A 23,654-nucleotide genomic window follows, 5' to 3' on the forward strand; every position below is an offset into this window, starting at 1 on the left:
TTAGGGTAAAAGAAATAAAGATTAGGATGCTTTTAAGATTTTGAACAAAATGGAGGACTAGGTTTGAAATTTGAATTTTGAAATTTCCCCCGCCTCGAAATTATTAACTTTTTTTAATTAAATAAGTTATTTTTATTATTATTTTGCAATCTTGTATTAAATAATAAATAAAAATATGAAGGATAATTAAGATAAGATTTAATTGACAAATATTAATACCAAAAAGATAAAAATTCAACCAAAAATTTGACTAATCCCAATCCCATCAATGGAATCAATCCTATCATATTATTAAAAAATAACTTTTTACATATATCTTAAAACAAAATTTCTCCACTATTGAATCATAAAATGATAAAAATATATAGTTTTTTTGTCAGTATAGTCGTCCACCGGCCAATTCAAGTAAAAATAAGTCTCTTGTAAGACGGATCTCACAAATCTTTATCTGTAAGACAGGTCAACCCTACCAATATTCACAATAAAAAGTAATATTTTAGCATAAAAAATAATATTTTTTCATGGATAATCCAAATAAGAGATACGTCTCACAAAATACGATCCGTGAAACCGTCTCACACAAGTTTTTGCCTTCAAGTAAAAGTTTTGATTGAAAACAATTATAGGGCATTTTCCAATGATCATCAATTGAGAAAATTATGACTAAAGGACTTTGCATGTGGGCGAATCTCCTAGAATTGAAAATAAATTAATTTAAGCCATTTAATAACTAATTATTGAATTATCAACAATCAATATGTATATGGAATTTACCTTGATATATTGTTGGAAATATTTTTTTTTTGGTTTAATCATGAAATTCTGTAGACAATAAATGTAAACATTTTTTTTTTAAAAGAAAGATTATATGTGAATATACAGCACAACGTTTCACAAAAGCATTTACAATTGAATATGCACTTTTTTTGCACAAAATTTGTTGGGCCACAAACAGAAGCTTGGTTTTGGGAAGGGAAAAATGAAACAAAAAAGGTCGATATTTCAAGACTCTGATGGCTGAGAGATCGATTTATGTAAAACAGATGTCCCTTGAAATATCAACAATTGGTAGCTCTTTGTGTATTGATCAAGCTGCAAAGGAGAAAATATATATAAACTAATTGAACGAATGAATACATAAAAGACGAATCGATCCTTGCGAGTGCGCATGTAAGTACCTGTTCTTCACCGATTTTTTCGAACCCAAATCTCTCCTTCCATAATGATTCAGCTTCATCAGCAGCTGGTAGCACCAAGTCTTTCACGTTGAGAGATTTGAGCAGCGTTTCAATACAAAAGAAAAGCGACTGAAAATATCCCTGAAAAAGGAGCAAAATATTGAGCTTTGGATTCTAATTCTGGGAGGACTCGACGTAGCTTCAATACAGACTCAACTTACCTTCCCTTGTGAGTTAATGCTTGTGGCAACTAGAGGAAGCTCCGCGACTTCTTGCCCAAAAACCCGAAAAGTTGCAGCAGAAACCACCTCCGAGCTATAGAAACAATGCATCAGAATAGAGAGTACATCCAAATAACGATTCATATGCTCAAATTTCAGAATAATCCTTACTTGACAATCAATACGGCACAATACATGCCACAAAGATCCTGGTCTTTGAACTGCCTCCTGTTAATCGTCAGCAAATATTGTCATTAGCTCGAATGACAAAAAACAAGGCATTGTGCAAGTATGTTGAGTATATTATATACTAGTTACCCATAAACTAGTTCAGGAATAAGATCACGACGACCAGTGCTAGAATCAGCAATAGGATCGAATCGGTCCTGCAATAATTTTTGTAAATGGTGTTAGAATGTATATTTGGCATAAAATTATCATAAATTATTTTGGTCTTGTGGTGACAGCAGCATCTGACACAGGTACTAACGTGAAAAATATTGACTGCCCCCGAAAGCCATGCCCTGGTGTCTTGGGATGCCGTTTTCCCACTCAGAACCCTCCATTTTATGTCGAGGTCGGAGGCATTTTCCAAACCTTTTTCCTCACATTTCTTCTTCACAACTTCAAGGACAGGTTGTGGAAGCATCTGCTCACCTTCTGAAATCAACTTCTGGAGAGTGGAGTTTGTGTTTAGGCACTCGGTGCAACAAAACCATTCATTCTCCGGCAATTCCTGTAACAAACATGGTCAAGATTATTCCTCAAAGGAATGCAATAAGTGGATTTATTGATTTTGAGAACTGAGGAATGATGAGCATGGTTATGGTATTAACTAACCTTCAAGTCATCAATCTTGTGCTCCCTCAGGCAACCCACATGGTATTCTTTTTCACACTAAAATGTTAATAATGTTTGTCAAATTAGAAACCATTAGTACTTTCCCTTAATTTAGAAAGCTGCTTCAGTTTATAATACAAGAAGAGCCTATAATACCTGATCACAGATTATCACTGTGGAGTCATTAAATTCCGCTGCACTGAAATCATGACCCCTGCAAGAATTGAAACTCAAATCAGTGATAGAATAATCCGAAGAGCAATGAAATTTTTAATAAAGAAGATGGCAACTATTATATCAAGAATTTATCAGAAGGGTGCTGATTTTCCATCCCAAATATGATTCTGCACACCACTTGCACATCATTTGCACTTTGTTTGCTTGCATAAAATGCAATAAAACGTTTTATGCAAAAAAACGTAAAGTAGAGCTGAACAGCTACGATATCATGTAGTAATAATTTAGAAAAGACAAGGAAGAGCCGCGACGCAACCTGCAAAGCGCACATCCACCAACATCAGCTTCAAGTATTCCAAAAATTCGGATGCAGCGCTGTTTTATTTCTTCCAAAGGATCAACGCCAGCCACTCTTCCAGCTGCAATTGCATTTGCATTGAGCTTAGCGGCCTCTGCCTTTTGGAACATGTTCTCGCAGTACTTGCAATACCATTTTTCTTGTGGGATACTTGAATGCGGAACACTTGAATGTGGAACACAGTCTGCAGTACAACCAGGCGAATTATTTGAGGTAATTAAATGTGCAGAAATGATTTAGAATAAATATTATGCATGCATATGCTGAAAACAAACTTAAACCGAAAAACGAGACGTAAGGGTCTACTTTGATGAGATCAAAAGGTTTTGGCATGAAACTTTCAAACCATGGCATGCTTGAATTACATGCATAAAATTCATTATTAAAGTTGAAGGATACCACAGCAATGATAGAGCATAAAAGAAAGTGCACTAACCAGCGTGGAAAGCTCGTGGGCAGTTGTCACAGCACAACAACTTTCCCCCACCCTCACATATAGAGCACAAATCATCATTTCCCTTGGAAGACGATTTACGGAGGGTAGACAGTCCAAGGGAAATTTCGTGCAGAGACGCCCCATCAGGCGTGTATATGTTATCATAACTGCCAAGCAAAAAAAGAAGGTTGAAAAAAATGAAATTACAATGTTCAGAAAGCTTAAATAAAAATGCCTGATCTGGTCCTATAGATTCTATCATGTTTATATGACAAAATTATACTTGTAAAAGAAGGAACAGAGTCCGGCAAACATCTCAAACCAATATAAAATTATGTGATTAATACGCATATGTTCAATAAAAGATGATAAATTTGAAGGCATGAAAAGAAGAGGCCCAAAAAACACTCACGGCTTTCGGCGAGAAGCAAAACCAGCATGAGCCTCAAACTGTGAAGGGCTCACCTATTAATTAAAAATAAATGTCAACATTAAAGACGAATGTTTTACAGGAATACCAGAGAAAATGATATGAGTAGCAACTATTATCATAAATAATATGCAAGTGTGCAATGATTGTGCAATACTGGCGTTCATACAATATACAAGCACTATTGAACACATAATCATCAATAATACATTAATCGTATAACATTACCAATTTTTTGCAGCAGTTGCAGAAAATACCACCTTTTTCTTTATAGCCCTCCAGCTTTTTCTGCTCAAAAAGAGAATTAAAATAAAGGTGAAATAATTTTTGTGAAGAAACCTTTAGCACGAATAGTCTTTTCTATTGAAGCAGTTGCATCTATAAGAAATTTTAAGAATTTAATTTAAACAGGAGTGATATGAATAGTCTTTTTCTATTGCATTTACCTCTCCTTGAACAATATATGACAAATTTGTGCCATCCTCGAGCACATTATCCGTGAATACTACTTTATGCATTCCCAAATCTCTGCAAATTGGAACTGAAAAAAATCAGAGCTGATACAAAAATCTTTAGGAAAAAAACACATTTACCAGAGATTCTAAATCATCAAACTATATTATGTATCTCGGGTACAACGGAGAGGTACTTACTTCCGTGTCAACTTCAGAGTTTTTGATCGTGACTGACTTTTAGAAGGCATGCGAGCACTTCCTGAAACTTCAGACTGACTGCATGAGGCCACTGGAGACGAAACACCAGATAATGGATCCCTGAAATGTCATATCAAGTTAACATCTATAACAAAATATTTAGGCAAATAGATGAACGCCTATTGTATCAACTGTGCTATAAATGTCTCGATTATTATCAACCTTTAACATTATAGGTAAGTAATAAAGTTTTACTGAAAAACATAATCATAAATCTTAGTAGTCTTAAATATTATACATATCATTTTTTATGGCGCATTCCATTGGTTGTTCATGTAAAGTTTGTCATCCGAATTTCTGCAGGCCAAAATCGTCATATCGTGCAGAAGATGTGCAATGCACATGTATAGGAAAATAACAGCACAGAAACACAAAAGGATTGATTAACCTTCGCAGCTAGCTACATTACCTATAAGTAGCCTCACTTGTCTGAGTAGGACAGGAATCAGATTCTTCGGCCCGACACGTGCACCACAAAGAAGCATTGATTTCGTGCCACTGGTATCACGAATCAATCCTAAAAGCATGATTAAAAAAAAGGACCAAGTCATTTACTTAACCATGAATCACATGCAATTCATGAAATTTCCAAGAGATGATACAAGATTCACCTTTGCATTTGAGAGAAGAAGCAGGCGGTCTCAATTCTGCACGGCCGATGAAATTCCTGATCACAACTTCCAGCGAGTCTGAATGTTCAACTTTGCATGCATTCAGCACATCTCGGAGATTCTTCCCATTCTCCAGATAGATATACTCGGGTGGACGTTTATTTCCACTCCCCGCATGCAACTCGAATTGGTTAGGAGTCACAACCTACATTAACAAAACCCAACAGTTAGCCCAACATAACTACTGAAATCAGTCAAAAATTAGTGACTTCGGAGCCCTTACCTTTTCTCCCTTGCATTCTTCACAAGAACACAGTATTCCAGTCCCCCTGATTAACCCTCGAAGTCCAGAATCGGGCTGCTCCCGCGCCTAAATAAAAGCATAAGTGAATAACCAATTAAATGATGAAACTCCGAACGCGAACCAGTTGTTAAATAATTTACCTTCGAGCCACGAATATAACAAACTTGCTGGCCCTCAAGCAACCCGGTTTCAAGAAGATCCCTAAGCTTCGTCGGGACCTTCTTCAACTCCACCTTCTTCGACTTCAACAGATGGGAAGTCGAAGTCCCAGTTCCACCACTCAGTACAGGTCCTGCTCCGTATACGGTGCACAAAGGTTGCACACCGCCTTCCTTCGAATCAGGCACCATATCACCTCCCTCATTCCTCCCTTCACCAACTTGCTCAGACTCCAAACTTCTCAAGTCACCTCCCACATCAATCTCTACATCCACCAAACCACTCTCCGCCTCATCATCCACCTTCCCCATATCTTTCCTTCCTGATTTTTCACCATCCTCCTTTTTCATTCTCTTACCACAACTCCCCACATTGTCTTTGCCAGAACTACCAGTATTTTGGGACCTCGTCACCCTCCTTCTTCGTCCCACCGAAAGCTCCCCACCCATCTCTGACTGCGCCTTCATCATCATCGCAAACTCCCTCTTCATCCCAGCCCGGATAGAGGAAACCACTACTTCACCAGCATCCACGTCCTTCGCCATTTGAAACCCACAAAGAGAATCAATATTCCAACCAAATCAATTAAACGGACATAATATCAAACATCCAAGACGCAATAATCAGAAGACCAACCCCCCCAAATAAATTCGAAAATTTCTCTCCATTATGAAAGCGCAAAATCGGACGGAAATCGATTATCCCAAACAAATCAAATCGGATAAAATAACAATAAAGAAAGGGAGAACAGATTTCAGTTTTCTTTTTAATCGACACAAATTCCAAACGTCGAACGCCAAATCTTGAACGAATATATATACGTAGGGATAGGCCTGCTGAAAGGTTTCGAAAAACGTCACTACTTAAATGCCGAAAATACCCCTCCGTGTCCTTAATATTTCAAACCGTGGAATTTTTTAGCATATACTTTGTGCAATACATGTGCAAAGCGCGCACAAATTTTGCACATATATAACATAATTAAATTAAATTAATAATCTTAATCATAATTAACATATAATTAATCACTCACTTGGGAGTTAATGTTGTTGGCTTGGCTGTCGGCTCTGTCCATTGTAGTATCTCTGCAACATAAAATTAACTAAATTAAATCGATATGTACTTTAATTTACTTACTGTAATTAAGTGTTTTAAACAGGAAACTTTTTTTTAATTTTGTTAATATATTTTTAAAGAAAAAAGATATTATTTAGATACCTGGAAAGTTGTCTGGAAAATCGATTAATATTTAAACCTTGAAAACAAGATAAAAATATCCACTTAGTATAAAATAACGAAGAACTTATAAGGAAATAAAGATGAAAGAAATTTAAAAAAATTCAAATATTTTAAAATTTTCGTGATAAAATAATAGATCAAGACTTGCAAAAATATTGAATTATAGAATCGTTTTGTCTTCTCCAAAATATAATGATCTTTGTCTAGACAAGTTATAGCCTATTGTGTATATTGTATTTAAATTGAATGCAAGTTGGTAAAACATCAATGTACATTAAAATGATTGACCCCCAAACGGCTATTTCATTTAAAAACATATTCAAGGAGAAATTTTTTATCGCGTTGAGAGCTGTACATATACATATACATATACATATATATATATATATATATGAGAAGATTATGTGGCCGAGATTTGCAACTCCGGCGTGCGAGTGTCACTCATTCTGTGCCAGATAAATTTTCTTTTTCCACTTTTATTAATATAAAGAATAAGATATCGGTGATACGTTGACGTCATATCAGTAATATTCGACAAATATTTCAGTACTGCTGAAACAAGAAAAAACATTTCCAAGAAATTAAGTTAGGACAAATCAGATTAAATGATATAATTTGCACGAGAATTAATGTCATCAATTTATTCAAAAGAATGTTAAATGTCATCAAAATGCAATTTCAGAGAGATTTATTTCCCCAACACTTTGTTTATATAATATGATAAACGACTTAGAAAAAAATTTATTTCTAGCTAGCTAGGGTTTTTATAAACACAAGACTATTCTGAAATTTGAAAATTAATAACATATTAATTACATGCACGAACTATTAATAACGAAATATGCATCAATAAACATTTTCTATTGAATGAATAACTTAAAGAAACAATCATATATATGATTAATGCACAATTAGCAAGTGATCACTGAATAACTCGTTTAAGATTTGCTAAATAAAATTATTAATGTGATCAATCTCCAAAAAAAATGATATTTTTTCAGGGTCTTACATGTATAATCTTAATCTTAATATTTATTAAAAATACACAAAGAAAAAATATCTTTTATTTATAAGGAAAAAAACAAAATGTAGAGCACAATTTACTTACAAGATCGGAAGAAATTTCAATTCCGGCCAATTTCCGAGTTTCTCAAGCTACAAATAACTTTCGTGCTTAATTTTATTCACAAATGATTTACTACACCTTAAAATTTCAATTTTTTTTGCATGCAAATGTATAGAATTCAGGAAGTGTTTGGTGTGAAGAGAGGAAGATGTTGGAAAAATATATAGAATGGTACCCTAGGATGAGAAGAAAATGGGGAAAGAAAACATCGAAGAAAGGGCGATACTTCTTCGGACAAAACGATTGCATTATTTTGTCGTTACTATAATCAGTTGCGAAACCACGTACGTGACTAAAAAAATTTGAAAGCGGTGTTAAAATCAGGGTTTTATCATTAAAAAATATTTTACAATATATATATATATATATATATATATATATATATATATAAAAATAATAATTCTTTTTTTTTTTAACATACAAAAAAAAATTAATTTGAAAATTTTGGACGTAACGCTCCTTCATTAATTATAAAGCAGCGATGCATGCATCACATCTCTTTGAATTTTACGACATTAATACATGCATGCACATTTTTTAAACTAATAATTTTATGAAGAACGATTGCATAAAAATAAAAAATAAAAGAGGTAAAAGAAATAAAGAAAAATACATAGAAGCGTGTAGATCAAAAGATTATGCACGAATTGCACACGTACTCACAAAATGATACAAAGAGAGGAAAGAAAACCTAGTTGAAAATGTGTTTTAAAGCGAGAAAAATCGATGTTTTATTTGAAAAACTGAATGAGGGATAGATGGAAAAAAAAGTATATTGAATCGTAAAAAAATTATAAAATTATTTAATTCTCAAATTTAATCACTAGTTAGATATATATATATATATATATAATAAAAAGCTTTCGATTTATATTAAAACGAGCATTCACATATCCATATAAAAGTTTAGGTATATACCTCACGATTAAATCGTGGATGATTAGTAGATCTCGTTGTTAATCTGACCGTAAAAATTGCAAAACTTCTCCGATATGTTAGATCTGTCAAATATAACCCAAAATTAGTTTACAACAAACAATTAATGGATTTAAATAAACAGGATATACTTAATCGTTCCGAAAGCGCGATGAGTTGGTTATCTATGGTATAAAAAATGAGATACTCGTCGGGGCAAAAAATCGCTAGAAATGCAATTTGCACGAGGAGCGGCGGCGGCGATGGACGAGCGATAAGATAGGGTTTTGTTTATGCTATAAAATCGATTAGTGTGTTTTGGTTGTAGTCTACATGCGTATATATAATGTACCACGTTCGGCCTGATATCTCTTTTGTAATTAGAGTTTAAGCCCAAGAGATAATTTTGGAAATTTTTCATTCACGCTATAGATATTGTTAATCATACTTCAATTTAACTTTTAAAATTATAAATTAAATACACTACCCTTTATCACTCTTATTAATGCTTAAATATTAATAATTTCACTCAGTAAAAACTCTAGGAAAATTTTTGTATTTTATTTATATATAGTTGCATAAAATGAATATTTTTTCGTTTACTTTTACATTTTCTCAATTTAATATTCATTATTTTTTTTCTAAAATATTCTATCTTTTAGGCTATTCAATTTTTTTTCTAAAATATGCTATCTTTTATGTTAATATAATATGTGTAATTATTATATTACATGACAATACATTTATTTTTGCAAAAGTTTTATTTAACATAAAATAATGATATTTATATATTTTTTAAAAATATTCATTTAATTTTTATATCTTTTTATGCCGTAATTTCACCACTTTTTAGAAAAAAATTAGAGTAATATTTCTAAAATATTATGATACAGTATACATTAAAGTTAGAATTAAAATATTTTAAATTCATACTTTTATAATCTAAAAGAGAATATATCAAATTAAATTTAAAAAATTCATACGACCTAAATAAATTTGCCAACTAATTAACGTACAAATTTTGAAATAAATTTAATATTTTTATTATTTATAATTTTTCAATATAATTGATCGGGAGTAATTTAAAGAAAAAAAATTTAAAATAAAAGATTGAGAAATTATGATAAAAGGTCTTATAAAAATTAAGACTTAAATAAAATTTAGAATATAAATAATATTCTGTTATTTTAAAAAAAATTATCATAAATTTTGAATAAATAATATAATAATTACATATATTATATTTAAAAAATTAACATGTTTTGAAAAACTTTTTAGTGATATTAAATTGAAAATATTTCTTTTATGGAATCATATATTGTGCGACTGAGAACTTGCTGCGTTACCACAAGTTATTGCTTGTGGTAACAATTCAAATCAAATATTTTAATTCTTATATTGATTATTTTACCTACCAAGAACAATTATTGTAACACAATTATTTCCATCTAAATAATTACACAACTTGCAATCAATGAGAATCAAACTCGTGAACTTTGCTCTGATAACAATTATAGGATCGAACATTTGTTGATTTACCAAAAGTTGTAATTGACGGTAACGGTACACCCTAACACATATAAATAAAATGGAAAGTTGGGTGTATTTATATAAAAATGTTAAATAAGAGTGATAAAGGATATAAAATCCAAATTAAGATTTAAAAAGTTAGGTTGGACATAAAACAAAAATATAAAAATGTTAAGTTACGTATTAACTATGTCTACAAAAAACAGTAGCAAAAGTAAGTAAATGTGACAAATAAAAATGCACGAATATTTTTATGGATGTTCAGAGATTAACAAATCATATGTCACTCTTCTTTACCTTGGAATGAATGATTCACTGAAAGACTTTGATTTATGTAACAATTTGTACAAACTCAGTTCAACTTAGGACTTATCCTTACCTAATCTGAACTCCTTAGTGCACTCTCGATTGTGAACCGCAACCTCATAATCTGCATAATGTTTAAGGTATTTTATGTCAAGACTACAAACAATTATTAATATCTTTTGTGAAGACCATCACTCGACTAAACTTTAAGTTCATCTCTCTTATAAATAAGATTTGATTGTGTCTAAGGAAATTAATCAATTACGCTTTATATACTCTCAAATATATCCTCACACACAAGGGAAAAAGTTCTCACTGAACATATATACATATATTTAGACTTATCTTCTTGAGATTGATCTCATTTTCACTAATTTCTTCATATAGGCTGACCATACTTTGAATCTCATTCAAAAACTTGTATTTGATCTTCAAGATGTTGTATATATAGCCTTCAGGTGTGATATATACGTTAGACACAAGAATATGACAATTTGAAAATGTTCTGTACTATTTCTAATATTGCAACAATCATATTTTACTTTCTGACAAGTTGTTGGTGCGGTCTAGCTCCAGAAGCTTAACGTTTGAATGAATGAAATGGTTGGATAAGCAAACTGATTGAATGAAACAGATGGATGGGCAAAACGATTGAATGCATGTGGTCTGATGCGATAATTTTAACTCTTGATTCGTTGATTTTTGGGTAAGTGATAAACATGAAAATATTAATATTTTTCTTAGCTTTCCATATAATCAATAATATCTCAATTTCGAATTAATAGAAGAGAGATATGCTCGCAATACTGGCACTGATCTCGTTTGGATCCAAATAGGAATGAGTACCAGTTGATTTAATTTTTATAAATAGAAAAATGAACGAGAAGAACTAAAAAATTCAGTTTGGTATCTGGACAGTGTGTAAAGTCCAAAATACGATAATTTAATCCAACTGCATGCAAATCTAGAAATATGGAAAATGACTAATTAAATTATTTTAATTGCATTTATTGAATGTGGTAGGCATGTTTACATGTTTAAAATAGGGATTTATATTATAATGCATAAAACTATGTTTTAAAAGTTATTTGAGACGCGATTGAGGAACGGATATCCAGGATCGTAAGAGAAAAATATTTTTATTAAATGATTGTTTTTAATTATTTAACTAGTTTTTCACCCGTGCGATGCACGATCAATTATTTTTTCTAATTATGATTAAAATTAGTAAGTATGATAATATGTTTCACTTTTTCCATAACGTGACTGTTTATCAAACTGAAATGTCTATTGTTTTCATATACATATATATCTTAACAATGAAACACTGAATAAAAGAGCTATTTTTTGTATTTCGACTGAAAAATAATAGCATACTTGTATTAGACAATGAATGACATAATGTGTTTATCAATTATATCATATACACATATAAATTTATGTACTATGTACAAAACAGTAACTGTAATAAAAATAATGGGGCTTTAATTTCAATAAGGGATTATATTCTAATTTGAAATTTGAAAAGTCATCGAATTGACATGATACAATAACATATTCATTATAAATTGGTACAATAACATATAAATTATATATTAATTATTAAACATTTAATATGTTAAACGGATACTTATATTATACATATTTTTCTCATTCAACAAATTCATTTTGGGGGATTTTACTAAATTGACACGAGATGTTAGTTTATATAATTAAATATTAAAATTGTTAAGAATGCACACTAAATGGATTATAGATCATACAATTAGAAAACAAAAACAAATTACAAATTTTGAAAAACTTCCTTAAATACAACATTTTTCGTTGATTTTTTCGTGTTGCTATCACTATCACATATCAAAATTTTTAGACATTTATGATTCGTAACTCTGGATACAGCAACGTACAACTGACCATAACTAAAAACAGGGTTCTTCAAAAAAAAGTCCTACATGAGACAATGATTGCCCCTGACTTTTGTTTATTGTCATTGCGTATGATACAATCAAAGGATACTGTCTTCGTTGAAATTTGAAAGGAAGTCTTGGATCAGAAGGCGCCAATGACATTCTTGGAATAAGCACTTTATGACCTGCATTACTTCCAGTTATAATTTGTCCTTCTAAAGCATGGTTTCCGAGCCTTGTCACGATCAATCTAGTGCCATTGCATAATCTAAGAGAATGATCTATATTCCGCAGCAACATAACCGGAGTTCCAACCTTCAAATTTAACTTGTGATTCGGTACTCCAGAACATTTTATTCCATTTAAGAATTCAGGGGTATGCACATCATTCAGCAAATCAACATTTCTATCTGACTGACACGTCGTATCATAACTTAAATACAACATTCCCTCTGAATGGTTTAGAGATATCATGTATTCATTTATGGATTGAACGACATCAAGTGTTGGTGCCAAAATAGCTCTTTGCTGAAAATATGCATTATTGTTGATATTGTTGTCTAATGACAGATACGTACTCTCAACTATTGCTGCAATAGAATCATTGTCATCTTTGATCAAAAGTTTATCAGGAATATCTATTGTCACATAACCGTCATCATATTCTCCAATTTTTCCATCTCCTAAATCAGCAATCCAATCTAAATTTTTTTTGAGTTTAGCACATTCTTCATCAGAACCTAAATTCTGTAATCACATATTTTTCGTCAATCTCAAAACTATAAAATGTCTCCAAATATATGAAGAATTGATAGTGGCGTGAACAATATCTTGTCTACTGCCTTTTGGAATAACATGCAATATTTGTCAAAAATCGCCACCAAAAACAACCGTTTTGCATCCAAAAGGCAAATGAAGGCTTGAAGGATTGACAAATCTCATTATATCTTTCATGCTTTTATCCAAAGGTTCAAAACAAAACTTATGTGTCATTGGAGCCTCATCCCAAATGATAAGTTTAGATTTTACAATAAGCTCTGCAAGATGACTCCCTTGTTTGATATTGCATGTTGATTCTTCATTGGGATTAAATGGAATTGCAAAACGGGAATGAGCAGTTCTTCCACCAGGCAGTAGAAGAGATGCTATACCACTGGATGCCACATTCAAGACAGTTTCCCCCTTCGATCTCAAGTATGCAGACAGAGTCTTCCAGACAAATATTTTTCCAGTACCTCCATATCCATATACAAAGAATACTCCTCCCTTATTTGAAACAACTGCTTTCATTATTGTATCATATACACAACGCTGCTCGGAGTTCAAATTATTAATGAGTTTATCATGTTCTTGCGACAAAGATCTTCTGTAAACCGCAACTCATCATATATTAGTCTATTTGGTGAAGACTGAAAATATTGATCACTGGGAAAAGACATTGATTGGAATTCACGTAAACTCTTTCCATAGCTTTGCAATAGCTTTTCAATATCAACCAATGCATAAATTCTAATTTCATCCTCATTTAATTCCAATTCTACAAAAAAATTAGATATCAATTAATATATGTACATATATTGAAAAAAACACATATATAAAAAATTTATTAGTTCATGCATACCTTGGTGTTGCAGCAAGTTACGTCGTTTATATAAAATATCATCAGATAAATATGTCCAACATGACTCCCAAACAACTTCAGGTCGGCTGATACAATTCGATGATAATAGAGTAGCAATTAAAACTCTTAGAGATTGTGCTGAAGCCCAATGACTTGTCTCAATAATGCCGTCGATATACTCCTTGTCATCACTCAACAATCTTAATGCATAGCAAGCATCGCGAAATGAATGGTATTGAACACCGTTAACAAAAGTTATATCATCATAGCACGTGGCGTCACTGTTTACATTGAGAAGACATCTTAAATAGTACATTTCCCCACAACCAGGAGGAACGCGAAAAATGCGTCCGATGAAAAATCTCTGTTTTCTGGGAACGAATTCTCGCGTTTCTTGCTTCCAAACAAACTTTATTGGTAATTCAGCATATGTTAATTCTCTTGCCTCTAGATATTTCTTATTAGCTTCCATCCAAGCAAGAAACATGCTCTGGTTAATAGTAGGTCTATCGAGAACAGTACTGATTTCATCTGAATCTGAAAAAATAATATTTTGTTCGTTCGGAAGACGAAAGCTCAGACGCTCGACAGGTGGATCTCTGTATTGAATATCAAATCCAAAAATTCTCCACGCAGCCTCACACGATGAAATATATCTGCAGTCTTAGTACATATTAACTTCATCAACATTTTTCCCTAAACTTTCATCATCCGAGCTCTTATAGAATGAGGCAGTCACACGATCATGTCCTTTATTTATATACTTGAACAAATATTTGATAGCTCGAGATTGATTGCACCATTCAACATTCATATGGGCTCCGTACCGAATTAACAAATAACGATTATGGGAACAACAAATCTGTTATCAAGATTAACACCATTCTTGATAATTGTTCGCCCATTATCTTTGCGTTTATAACTTGGGTATCCATCCTCGTCAATTGATGTCACTTCAACAAACTTTTTAGGAAAATGCTTTGTACAACGACCGTTAGACATGCATGGAGAGTTCTTTCTTGTTTCGCCGCATGGACCGTGCAACATTAGATCTCGTACTGCACCATAATAAACATGATCATTTTTTTCATCAGGAGTTTCAGCAGAAATGATATGATCTATTGCCTCTGCTGCTGGATATTTGTCTTCTTTACAGAGGAAAAGCAAAATGTGGGCATGCGGTAATCCTCGCTTTGGAATTCACAGTGTATATTACTAACAATATGAGAATAAGAATTAATTATATTTAATAAAAAATATTAATTTTGTAAAATCCAAAATAGTAGTACCTTATATATAATTACAAAAAAATATAAATTTTTTACCTGCTTTAACATTTCCAAATATTTTATTCTTTCGGAGAACTTTAATCAAGCCATCCAATTTCATTTTAAAGATTCTGCAAACAATATCTGGACGGTCTTCAGCCCTCAACCCATAGTGCTCGATAAATCTCACAATTTCTGGCCATTTTGGATTACATGTAAATGTGATAAACGAATCTGGGTAACCGGCCCATTTACATATAGCCATCGCATCTTGATAGTTCTGAATCATACATCTTGGCCCTCCAATAAAAGAAGAAGGCAAGATAATACGTCTTCCTTGTGTAGATGCGTTTGTTTCACCATGCAAAAGTGCATCATGAAGACCTTTGTACATTTCACATCTCAATTGTTTTTGATGCAGCCGAATATATGTCAACCTTGCAGATTCAACCATTGTGTATGCATCGACAATGAACTGTTGAAATAGTCTTCTTGAAAACAAAATACTCGAAGATTCAAAATCTCTATCATGCAGTCGATAAGCAAAAAATTCTCTTAGACTCACTTTTTTTCTTCCTTCAGCACTTAACTTAGATTCTGAAAATGGAATATCTTCTCTATAACCATCCTCACCATATGGAAAAAGTATAGGATATTGGAGAGCAAGATACGCAGGATTCAACTCATTGATACGTTTAAGTTGCCCTGTTTGAGTTTCTACTAAAATATCTCGGTTGCCCAAAGACTCATCGAAATCTCCCGCAATTAATGCAGGAACCTCAGAAGCAGATGGAAGATTATATCTCCTTCCATCCCCACTTCTTCTACCAATCAACTTTAATTTCACATCAGATCGTCCTTCTACCATCATTCTTTCTTTGGTCATCCTAAAACACTTGACCAAAACATTGTTTTCATCTGACATCGCCTTCAAATCAGAAACTATCTCTAAATACAGATTATTGGTGTCGTTATTTTGTCTGAAAAAATATTTCAATTAAATAAAAATTAATTTCTAGAGCAAAAAAATAGAAAATATGGTATATTCAATATAATAAATAGATTTTAAGATATACCTAACCGCAGAAATCCGATTAGGAATTTCGTGTTCTGTGTCGTAAATATACAGCTGAGCAAACTTCGGGGATGCACCTTCACATGGAAGTAGGCTTCCGATTAAATGATAATTCTGACCATGAAGTATAAAAATTGCAGGGGAGCCACCTCGATTTAAACTTGAATCTATCTTCCCACCCATCGACGTGAAGCAAAACATATTTTTATATGATCGGATGCTCTCTAGAAAATGTTTGCTCTTATGACTCGCTCCGTTCAATAAATCATGCAATACTTGAGGAGGTTTTTTTAAAGAAGGAAGTTGTATTTTTCCTTGCTTACAATATAGAGAGTACTTAGGATTTCTAGATTTGTAACTTCGACATAACCTCTCTTCATACCAAAACATTGCACCACAAAAATCACATATGTACATTGGATCCCCTATATCCCAATAATCTATATATAAAAGGACATTGTTAAATAAATAAATAACATAACATAACAAAATTTAAATTATTATCATTGAAAATTATATAAAAAACATAAAATTTAACTATACCGATCGATGTTATTGAGATTATTTTGTCATGATTATTGCAATCGTGTTGAATGTCCGATATGGAAATTGAATTAATATGAATTGAACCAGATTCTTCAACTGAAAAAATAATAATAAATATTATTGACATAATGCAATAAATATGTTAAAAATATATTATAATATTCTAATATTATTATATGTAGAATGAAAAAGAGAATTTAAAAAAAATATTTAATTATTAGAATATCTTAACGTATATTTTAACATTGTTTTAATTAAAGATAAACATTAATAATCATGTTAAAAAATATTCATGTTAAATATCTACTTTGACGAACATGCTTCAATTTATGAACAATCCTAACATAAGAGATACGAAAATCATCACCATTCGTTAGATTAATGATCTCTAAGAGATTTGTAGTTGAGCTGCTAGGTATTTCAAAAGAAAAATTTCTGACCATTCGGTTTGATGGATTAACTGCACAAAAAAATGATAAATATTAAATACAATAATTTATATATTAGAAAAAAATCCAAAAAAGTACTTTATTGAATTAAAAAATCATACCATTTGTAATCTCACTTAACGGAGATACTGATGTTAGAATCAGCATCTTGATTGAATCATGAAAACTAAATTGTTGAGATATTCTGGCTCTCAAATCCTTATTTTCTGTTTAAATATTTACAACATAAAACATTTAAAATAAATGGAACTAATTCTTAAAAAAAAATTATAATGATAATTCACAAGATAAATGTATTCAAATATAACAAAAATAGATATTGGTATTTAATATAATTTTATTTAATAGAGATTATTAACAATAGTCTACTATACAACACCCTATTGGCCTTGAATTAATTTAACTAACAAAATTAGTCTTTTGGGTATGTTAAATTCCATACATATATTTTAATTCTAAATATGTTAATTAACCATTTTCCTTGTTTATATTATTTTAGTTTATAGTTCTTTGACGTACGATTATTTTTTATTCATCTAAACTAATTGATGAATTTTTGGTATAAGATTAAAGTTGATAAACTGAAGAGAAAATTATGTTTTCATACTATCATTGAATTAAATATATTAGACCTAAAAAATAAAATAAAATTTGAAATCAGCCCTTTTTTTTTTATGAAATAGCCCATTTATTTTCCTCACAATTTTGAAGACACGGATCCAGTGCCTATACAATTACATCTTATAATAAACTTACATTTATACATATGCGTCATTGTATTGAAATAGCCCATTAATTTTTCTCACAATTTTGAAGACAACAAATATACAACCCAACAAAATAAATATTGAAGTAGTCCAATCCAATTAAATAAACATTAAAATAGCCCAGTCCAAATAAGGAAACCCTAAATCGAGTCTATATATATGTGGATGTTTCTAGAGTTCCACTCATTTTTTTCACACACAATTCACATAAAAAAAACGGCTAAAGGGGTGACTTTTGGTATCCCATTATTTCTTTGTATATTTTATCTCAAACCAAAATATTTTTGTTTCTTTCTTCTTAGTTTTTGTTTTGCACCGAAATTATGGTTTTTGTGTTTTTGTTTTTCGGTTTTTTTGATTTATGAAGAATGTTTACATTTTGATTTTTTTTGTTTTTTGATGTATATTTCAGTCATGGATTATATTTTTTCAGGATTTCGACATAACAGATCTATTGATGGACATGTAATTTTAGATCTAATTTTTTTTTCATATTTTTTCGAGTGTTTAATCTTCACGCCGAAATTCATGGCGTGTACAGATACATACTCGGAGTTTTTAATCTTCACGCCGAAATAGGAATGCTTTAAAACATGTTTCTTAAAGCATTATTCATCCTTTTTCGAAAAGAATCTAAAGATCATTTTTGTGTTTTTGTTTTTCGATTTTTTTGATTAATGAAAAATGTTTAAATTTTGATTTTTTTTTTTGTCTTTGGATGTATATTTCAGTCATGGATTAATTTTTTTTCAGGATTTCGAGATAATAGATCTATTGATGGACATGTAATTTTAGATCTATTTTTTTCATATATTTCGAGTGTTTAATCTTCACGCCGAAACTCATGGTGTGTACAGATGCATACTCGGATTTTTTAATCTTCACGCCGAAATAGGAATGCTTTAAAACATGTTTTTTTAAAGCATTATTCATCCTTTTTCGAAAAGGATCTAAAGATATGTTTCTGGGGCACAAGATCTGTTTAGATCTGGTGATGTTATACTAAATCTTCACCACAATTGCATAATTTTTTTTAAATTAAAAGCATGATAAAAAATACCTTTTTCTTGGTCGTCACTCTTCTGTCGCTTGCCACTTAGAACACTTGATTTTTTCAGTCGCTTCATTGTTGGTTCGAGCCTTCGAAATTCAACTTTTGTATGAAATATTTTGAAAGTATGTGTTTGATTGTTAAAACTATGAGTGGATGGGATTTGTGATTGTGTTTTGAATCTTGTAGTATAGTTTTGAGATTTTTGAAAATGGTGCTTTTTGATATGTTTTTACGTGGCGAATCGTATTTTAAATCAGAAATCGAGTTTTGAAGAAAATAAGGACTTTTTGGGGACTGGGCTAATATTTTCGAAAATTTTCCTAAACAAAATATTTTACCTACATTATAATTAGCCTATTATACTAAGTTTGTTGTGCCTAAACCTGTACCAAGTATTTTATTTAAAACAAGGAATCTAAGCCCTAGTTTTCTACACTCAAAACAAACGCAGACAACCTAGGACTTTCCTCCATCAGCACACGCGCACACACCACGTTTTTTCAAGGCTTTCACGTGAATTTTGAAGTTAGAAAATGCAGCAAGCTTCCTCCCCCGTCTCTCTGCCAATGTCTCTTGCGTCAATGATTGTTTTTCTTGCATGAAACACGCAAAAGCACGCCTTAATCTTCCTTCACTCATCGTTCATACCATATTATGTATTTTAATACATGTTGTATGAAAAAATGATACACTTCCTTTTATTTTCGTTTTTGAGACATAACATGATAAAACTTAGTTTTCGTAACTTTAAATTCATGCTTTTGTTGCACATAGGGGCTGCTATGATAGGGCTATGGGAAGGGACATTTTTCAGTATAATTAAGGGTCCATAGAGGCTTGGGTAAGGTCTGGACAAGTAAGGAAATAAGCTGAATGGAAATTTAGGTTTTTACAAGCTAGGTTTCAACTTTGAGGGCTAGGAAGGAGCAGGCCGTGGGCTGTTGTTGGGTCACGTCCAGAGGTCCTAAAGGGGTCTATTCATGGTCTTAGATGGGTCAAGGGGCACCTGGTGCGAAGAGAAGGGCTGTCGATGCTAGGATGAGTCGCGCGAGCCTTGTGACGATGGGTTGAGGGTTGTGCTTTCGTGGGCTATAGGGTTGGTCCAGCAGCTAGTCTAGTGTTCGGTCTAGGTCCTAGAATGGTTGATTAGGGTCTGAACATGATGGTTAAGGGCTAGGCTCGATGGATTTGATGTTGGTTAGGGGCTAGGGTTCGAACAAGGGCAAGGAAAATTCAGTAGGTTGTCTAGGATTTTCCGAGGGTTTTAAATGGCTCGATTTGGTTGCATATGGTATGGTTAGGTGTTAATAAGCTATGGTAAAGTTTGGTAAAGTTTTGAGTTGATTCGGGTTAAAACCGGGACGTAGGTTCAAGTTTTAAAACGAATTGATAAATTAGTCGAGTAGCTTAATTTTATGTCTAATAAATGCTTATGAGTGTATTTTAAGGTATTATGATAAGTTTGTATGGATTCGGGTCGTCGTTTTAAGGTCCAAGGGTAAATTGAGAAAGTTAGGGTTTCAGGGGCAAAACAGTCATTTTACACCTGAAAATGTTAGACGTCCTGACATTGCTCTAAATGTTGTAATGAATATTAAAATGTTTTTTTTGAAAGTTTATGGGATTTTATGATGAAAAATGATATATGCTAAAAGACGCGTTGTTTGCTTGGTTTAACAGAAAAATGATATATATGCATGGTTTTTTATAAGTTATGAATATAATGAAAGGTTAAATGAGGTGACTTGATTGTGACTAATACAAAAGGATATGATGACATGTAAGGCCAAGGCTCAGTTGTTGGGCGAGAGTGTCGCTGATGTCCCCGCCGCCTGGTACTATGGTTATACATAGATGGATCCATCTACCAAAAGCTGAAACAAAAGTCACAATTAATGATCTGGATTCAATAAAAGAGAAACGTATAAGTATATGATGAAAGAAAAAATGTTATGATGAAAGGAAAAATGTTTAAGTTATGCATGTTCATGAAAAGATATTTTATTAAAAGTATTTTTCACTGTTGTTTGTGGATGCATACATATCACTTGTCATAACCCGAGGACCTCTGCTAGTTTTTTCGCATTATTGTGATTTAAGATTATTTTAAATATTTTATGACTTTTATGCATTTGAAAGGTTTTGAGAGGATTTAAGAGTTTTTGCTATTTTGAAAAATGCTAGTTTTGGTTTGGGTTAACGGTTTACGATTTTACGTTATGCAGTGTGTTATTTTGGATTTTCAAATAATAGGTTGGTTGGGTTGTTTTAAATGGCAAAAAATATATATATGTATGTGTATGTATATTTCGATCGAAGTAATATAGAAAAAAAATCAAGTATATTTTAAAGAAAAACGAGTAGTCGAAGTTTCACAGTGGATGTTCAAGGCACATGCTAGTCAAACCAAACTACTAACTAAAAATTAATCAACTGTAAAGGACCCGTGATCACTTTTGGAGAAAATGCTAAGGGTAAGACCGTGTGTAAGGTTAATATTACCCATGAAAATGTGATAATTAATGATTTTTCTAGTTGAAAATAAGTGCTATAATTTGATTAATATATGTCCAGGCAACTCCATGATAATAGCTATTTAGTTGAATTTCGTAAAAAGAATTGTTTAATCAAGGATGATAATAATAAAATATTTTTAACTGAAATTAGAAATGGTAGCACTTACAAAATTGATTTGAATAATAATTATTTAGTCTCAACAATATGTTTTGTTGCTATTAATAATGGTAAATAATGACTATGACATAAAAAGACTTAATCATCTCAATTTCAGATCCATTAATAATCTGTGTAAATTAAACATAGTTGATGGGTTAACTAACATTAAATTTGTTAAAAATCATGTGTGCTCAACATGTCAGCCAGGTAAGCAGATTCGATCGAGTTTTAAGAATAAAGGTAGAAAACCGTCTAATAAATGCTTAGAACTGTTGCATATGGACTTGTTTAGGGCAATACGTAATCAGTTTGGGATGAATGAGATATCCACTTGTGATTTTTCATGATTTTTTTCGATTTACTTGGGTGATATTTCTTAGTGATAATTATACTAGTACCCAACTAATAAATTTGGGTGTTCAAAATGAGAAATCAACCTCAGCAATCAAGATCGGGGGTGATCGAGGTACTGAGTTCACTAAAAAATATTTGGATGAGTACTTATCAGATCAATGAATTCATTATGAATACTCTGCAGCAAGAATACCTCGACATACTGGATTTGCTGAAAGAAGGAACAAGACTCTAAAGGGGAAGCTATATGAACGATGCTTGCTAGTTGTGGTGTGCCACAAAGATCCTAAGCAGAAGCAATCAATACAACATGTTATATACAGAACATATCTATAATCAACAAAGGGCTGATAAAACTCATCTTTCTGCTTTTGATGTTAAATATGATGTTGGAATATTTTTTGTCTATTCAGCTGCAGTAAGTCTTTCTGCATATTTAATAAGAAAACTTTAAATGTTGAAGAAACTGTTCATGTAGTTTTTTATGAAACTGAGTAGATCGAAGATAAAACTAATCTAGCTGATTTGAGCAATCATATGAAATTTATTGATCTGGAAATGACAATTAAGAAGAAATTGATGTAAACAAGAGGATTCATCAGTCACCTGAACCAGAAATTTCATATCAGACAAATATACAAAAGAATGAAAAACTGACGAACTAGACTGATCTAAACCATGTTGAACTTAAACAGACTGATGTTATCCAAGCTGATGATAGTCAAACCATAGAGAACCTAGTTGAACGGAGCCAGACTAAATAGAGTTTAACTGACTCTACTCCATTCAATACTGACAATAATCCACTTGGTCCAAGTTACAAATGAAGACTCATCCACCTTTACTGGTGATCAATAACCATCCTGCCCCTCTCAAAACTAGATAATAAATGATTAATGAACTCTTGCATGTTGTTTTCATTTCACAATTAGAACATAATAAAATCAATGAATCTTTATTAGACAGTTGGATTGAAGCTATGCAGGATGAGTAAAATCAGTTTGACAAGAACAAGGTTTGGTACTTGGTGCCCAGACCATCTTACTAGACAGCAATTGGAACCCACCATAAACAAACTTGATGAAAATGGAATTATAATCAGGAACAAAGATCAGCTGGTTGCACAAAGTTTCAGAAAAGAATAGAGAATTGATTATGACGAGACTTTTGCTTCAATGGCAAGCTTTGAGGCTATTCGAATATTTTTTGATTATCTTGCTTATAAAAACTTTAAAGTGTTTAAGATGTCACGCCCCGAGACTCGGGATTGACATTGGCGTTGTTTAACAATCACACAATCGAAACAACAAGCCTTTGTAGTATAGTGTAAACCGAAACCAGTTTATAAATCATAATCTCAATGAAATAACAATTGTCTTACAATACCGAAATTT

At 31.9% G+C, this 23,654-nt stretch overlaps 1 protein-coding gene and 1 pseudogene across 1 annotated transcript; both read right to left on the reverse strand.

Moving 5' to 3' along the window:
• Positions 1-850: 850 nt before the first annotated feature.
• Positions 851-6,268, reverse strand: LOC142538260 (uncharacterized). Its single transcript, XM_075643620.1, has 18 exons — positions 5,409-6,268; positions 5,248-5,334; positions 4,965-5,169; positions 4,742-4,870; positions 4,294-4,384; positions 4,087-4,168; positions 3,869-3,928; positions 3,623-3,675; positions 3,211-3,377; positions 2,733-2,958; positions 2,396-2,453; positions 2,240-2,296; positions 1,890-2,135; positions 1,718-1,785; positions 1,571-1,627; positions 1,400-1,493; positions 1,179-1,319; positions 851-1,092 (listed from the first exon to the last, which is right to left on the reverse strand). Exons 1-18 carry the CDS (start codon positions 5,970-5,972, stop codon positions 1,003-1,005), a joined length of 2,475 nt encoding a protein of 824 aa, XP_075499735.1. The 5' UTR covers positions 5,973-6,268; the 3' UTR covers positions 851-1,002.
• A 6,058-nt stretch (positions 6,269-12,326) lies between these two features.
• Positions 12,327-19,869, reverse strand: LOC142538261 (uncharacterized; annotated as a pseudogene).
• Between the last annotated feature and the right edge of the window lie 3,785 nt (positions 19,870-23,654).

Source organism: Primulina tabacum, chromosome 3, assembly GCF_025594145.1.
Source record: "Primulina tabacum isolate GXHZ01 chromosome 3, ASM2559414v2, whole genome shotgun sequence".
Taxonomy (NCBI): Eukaryota; Viridiplantae; Streptophyta; class Magnoliopsida; order Lamiales; family Gesneriaceae; genus Primulina; species Primulina tabacum.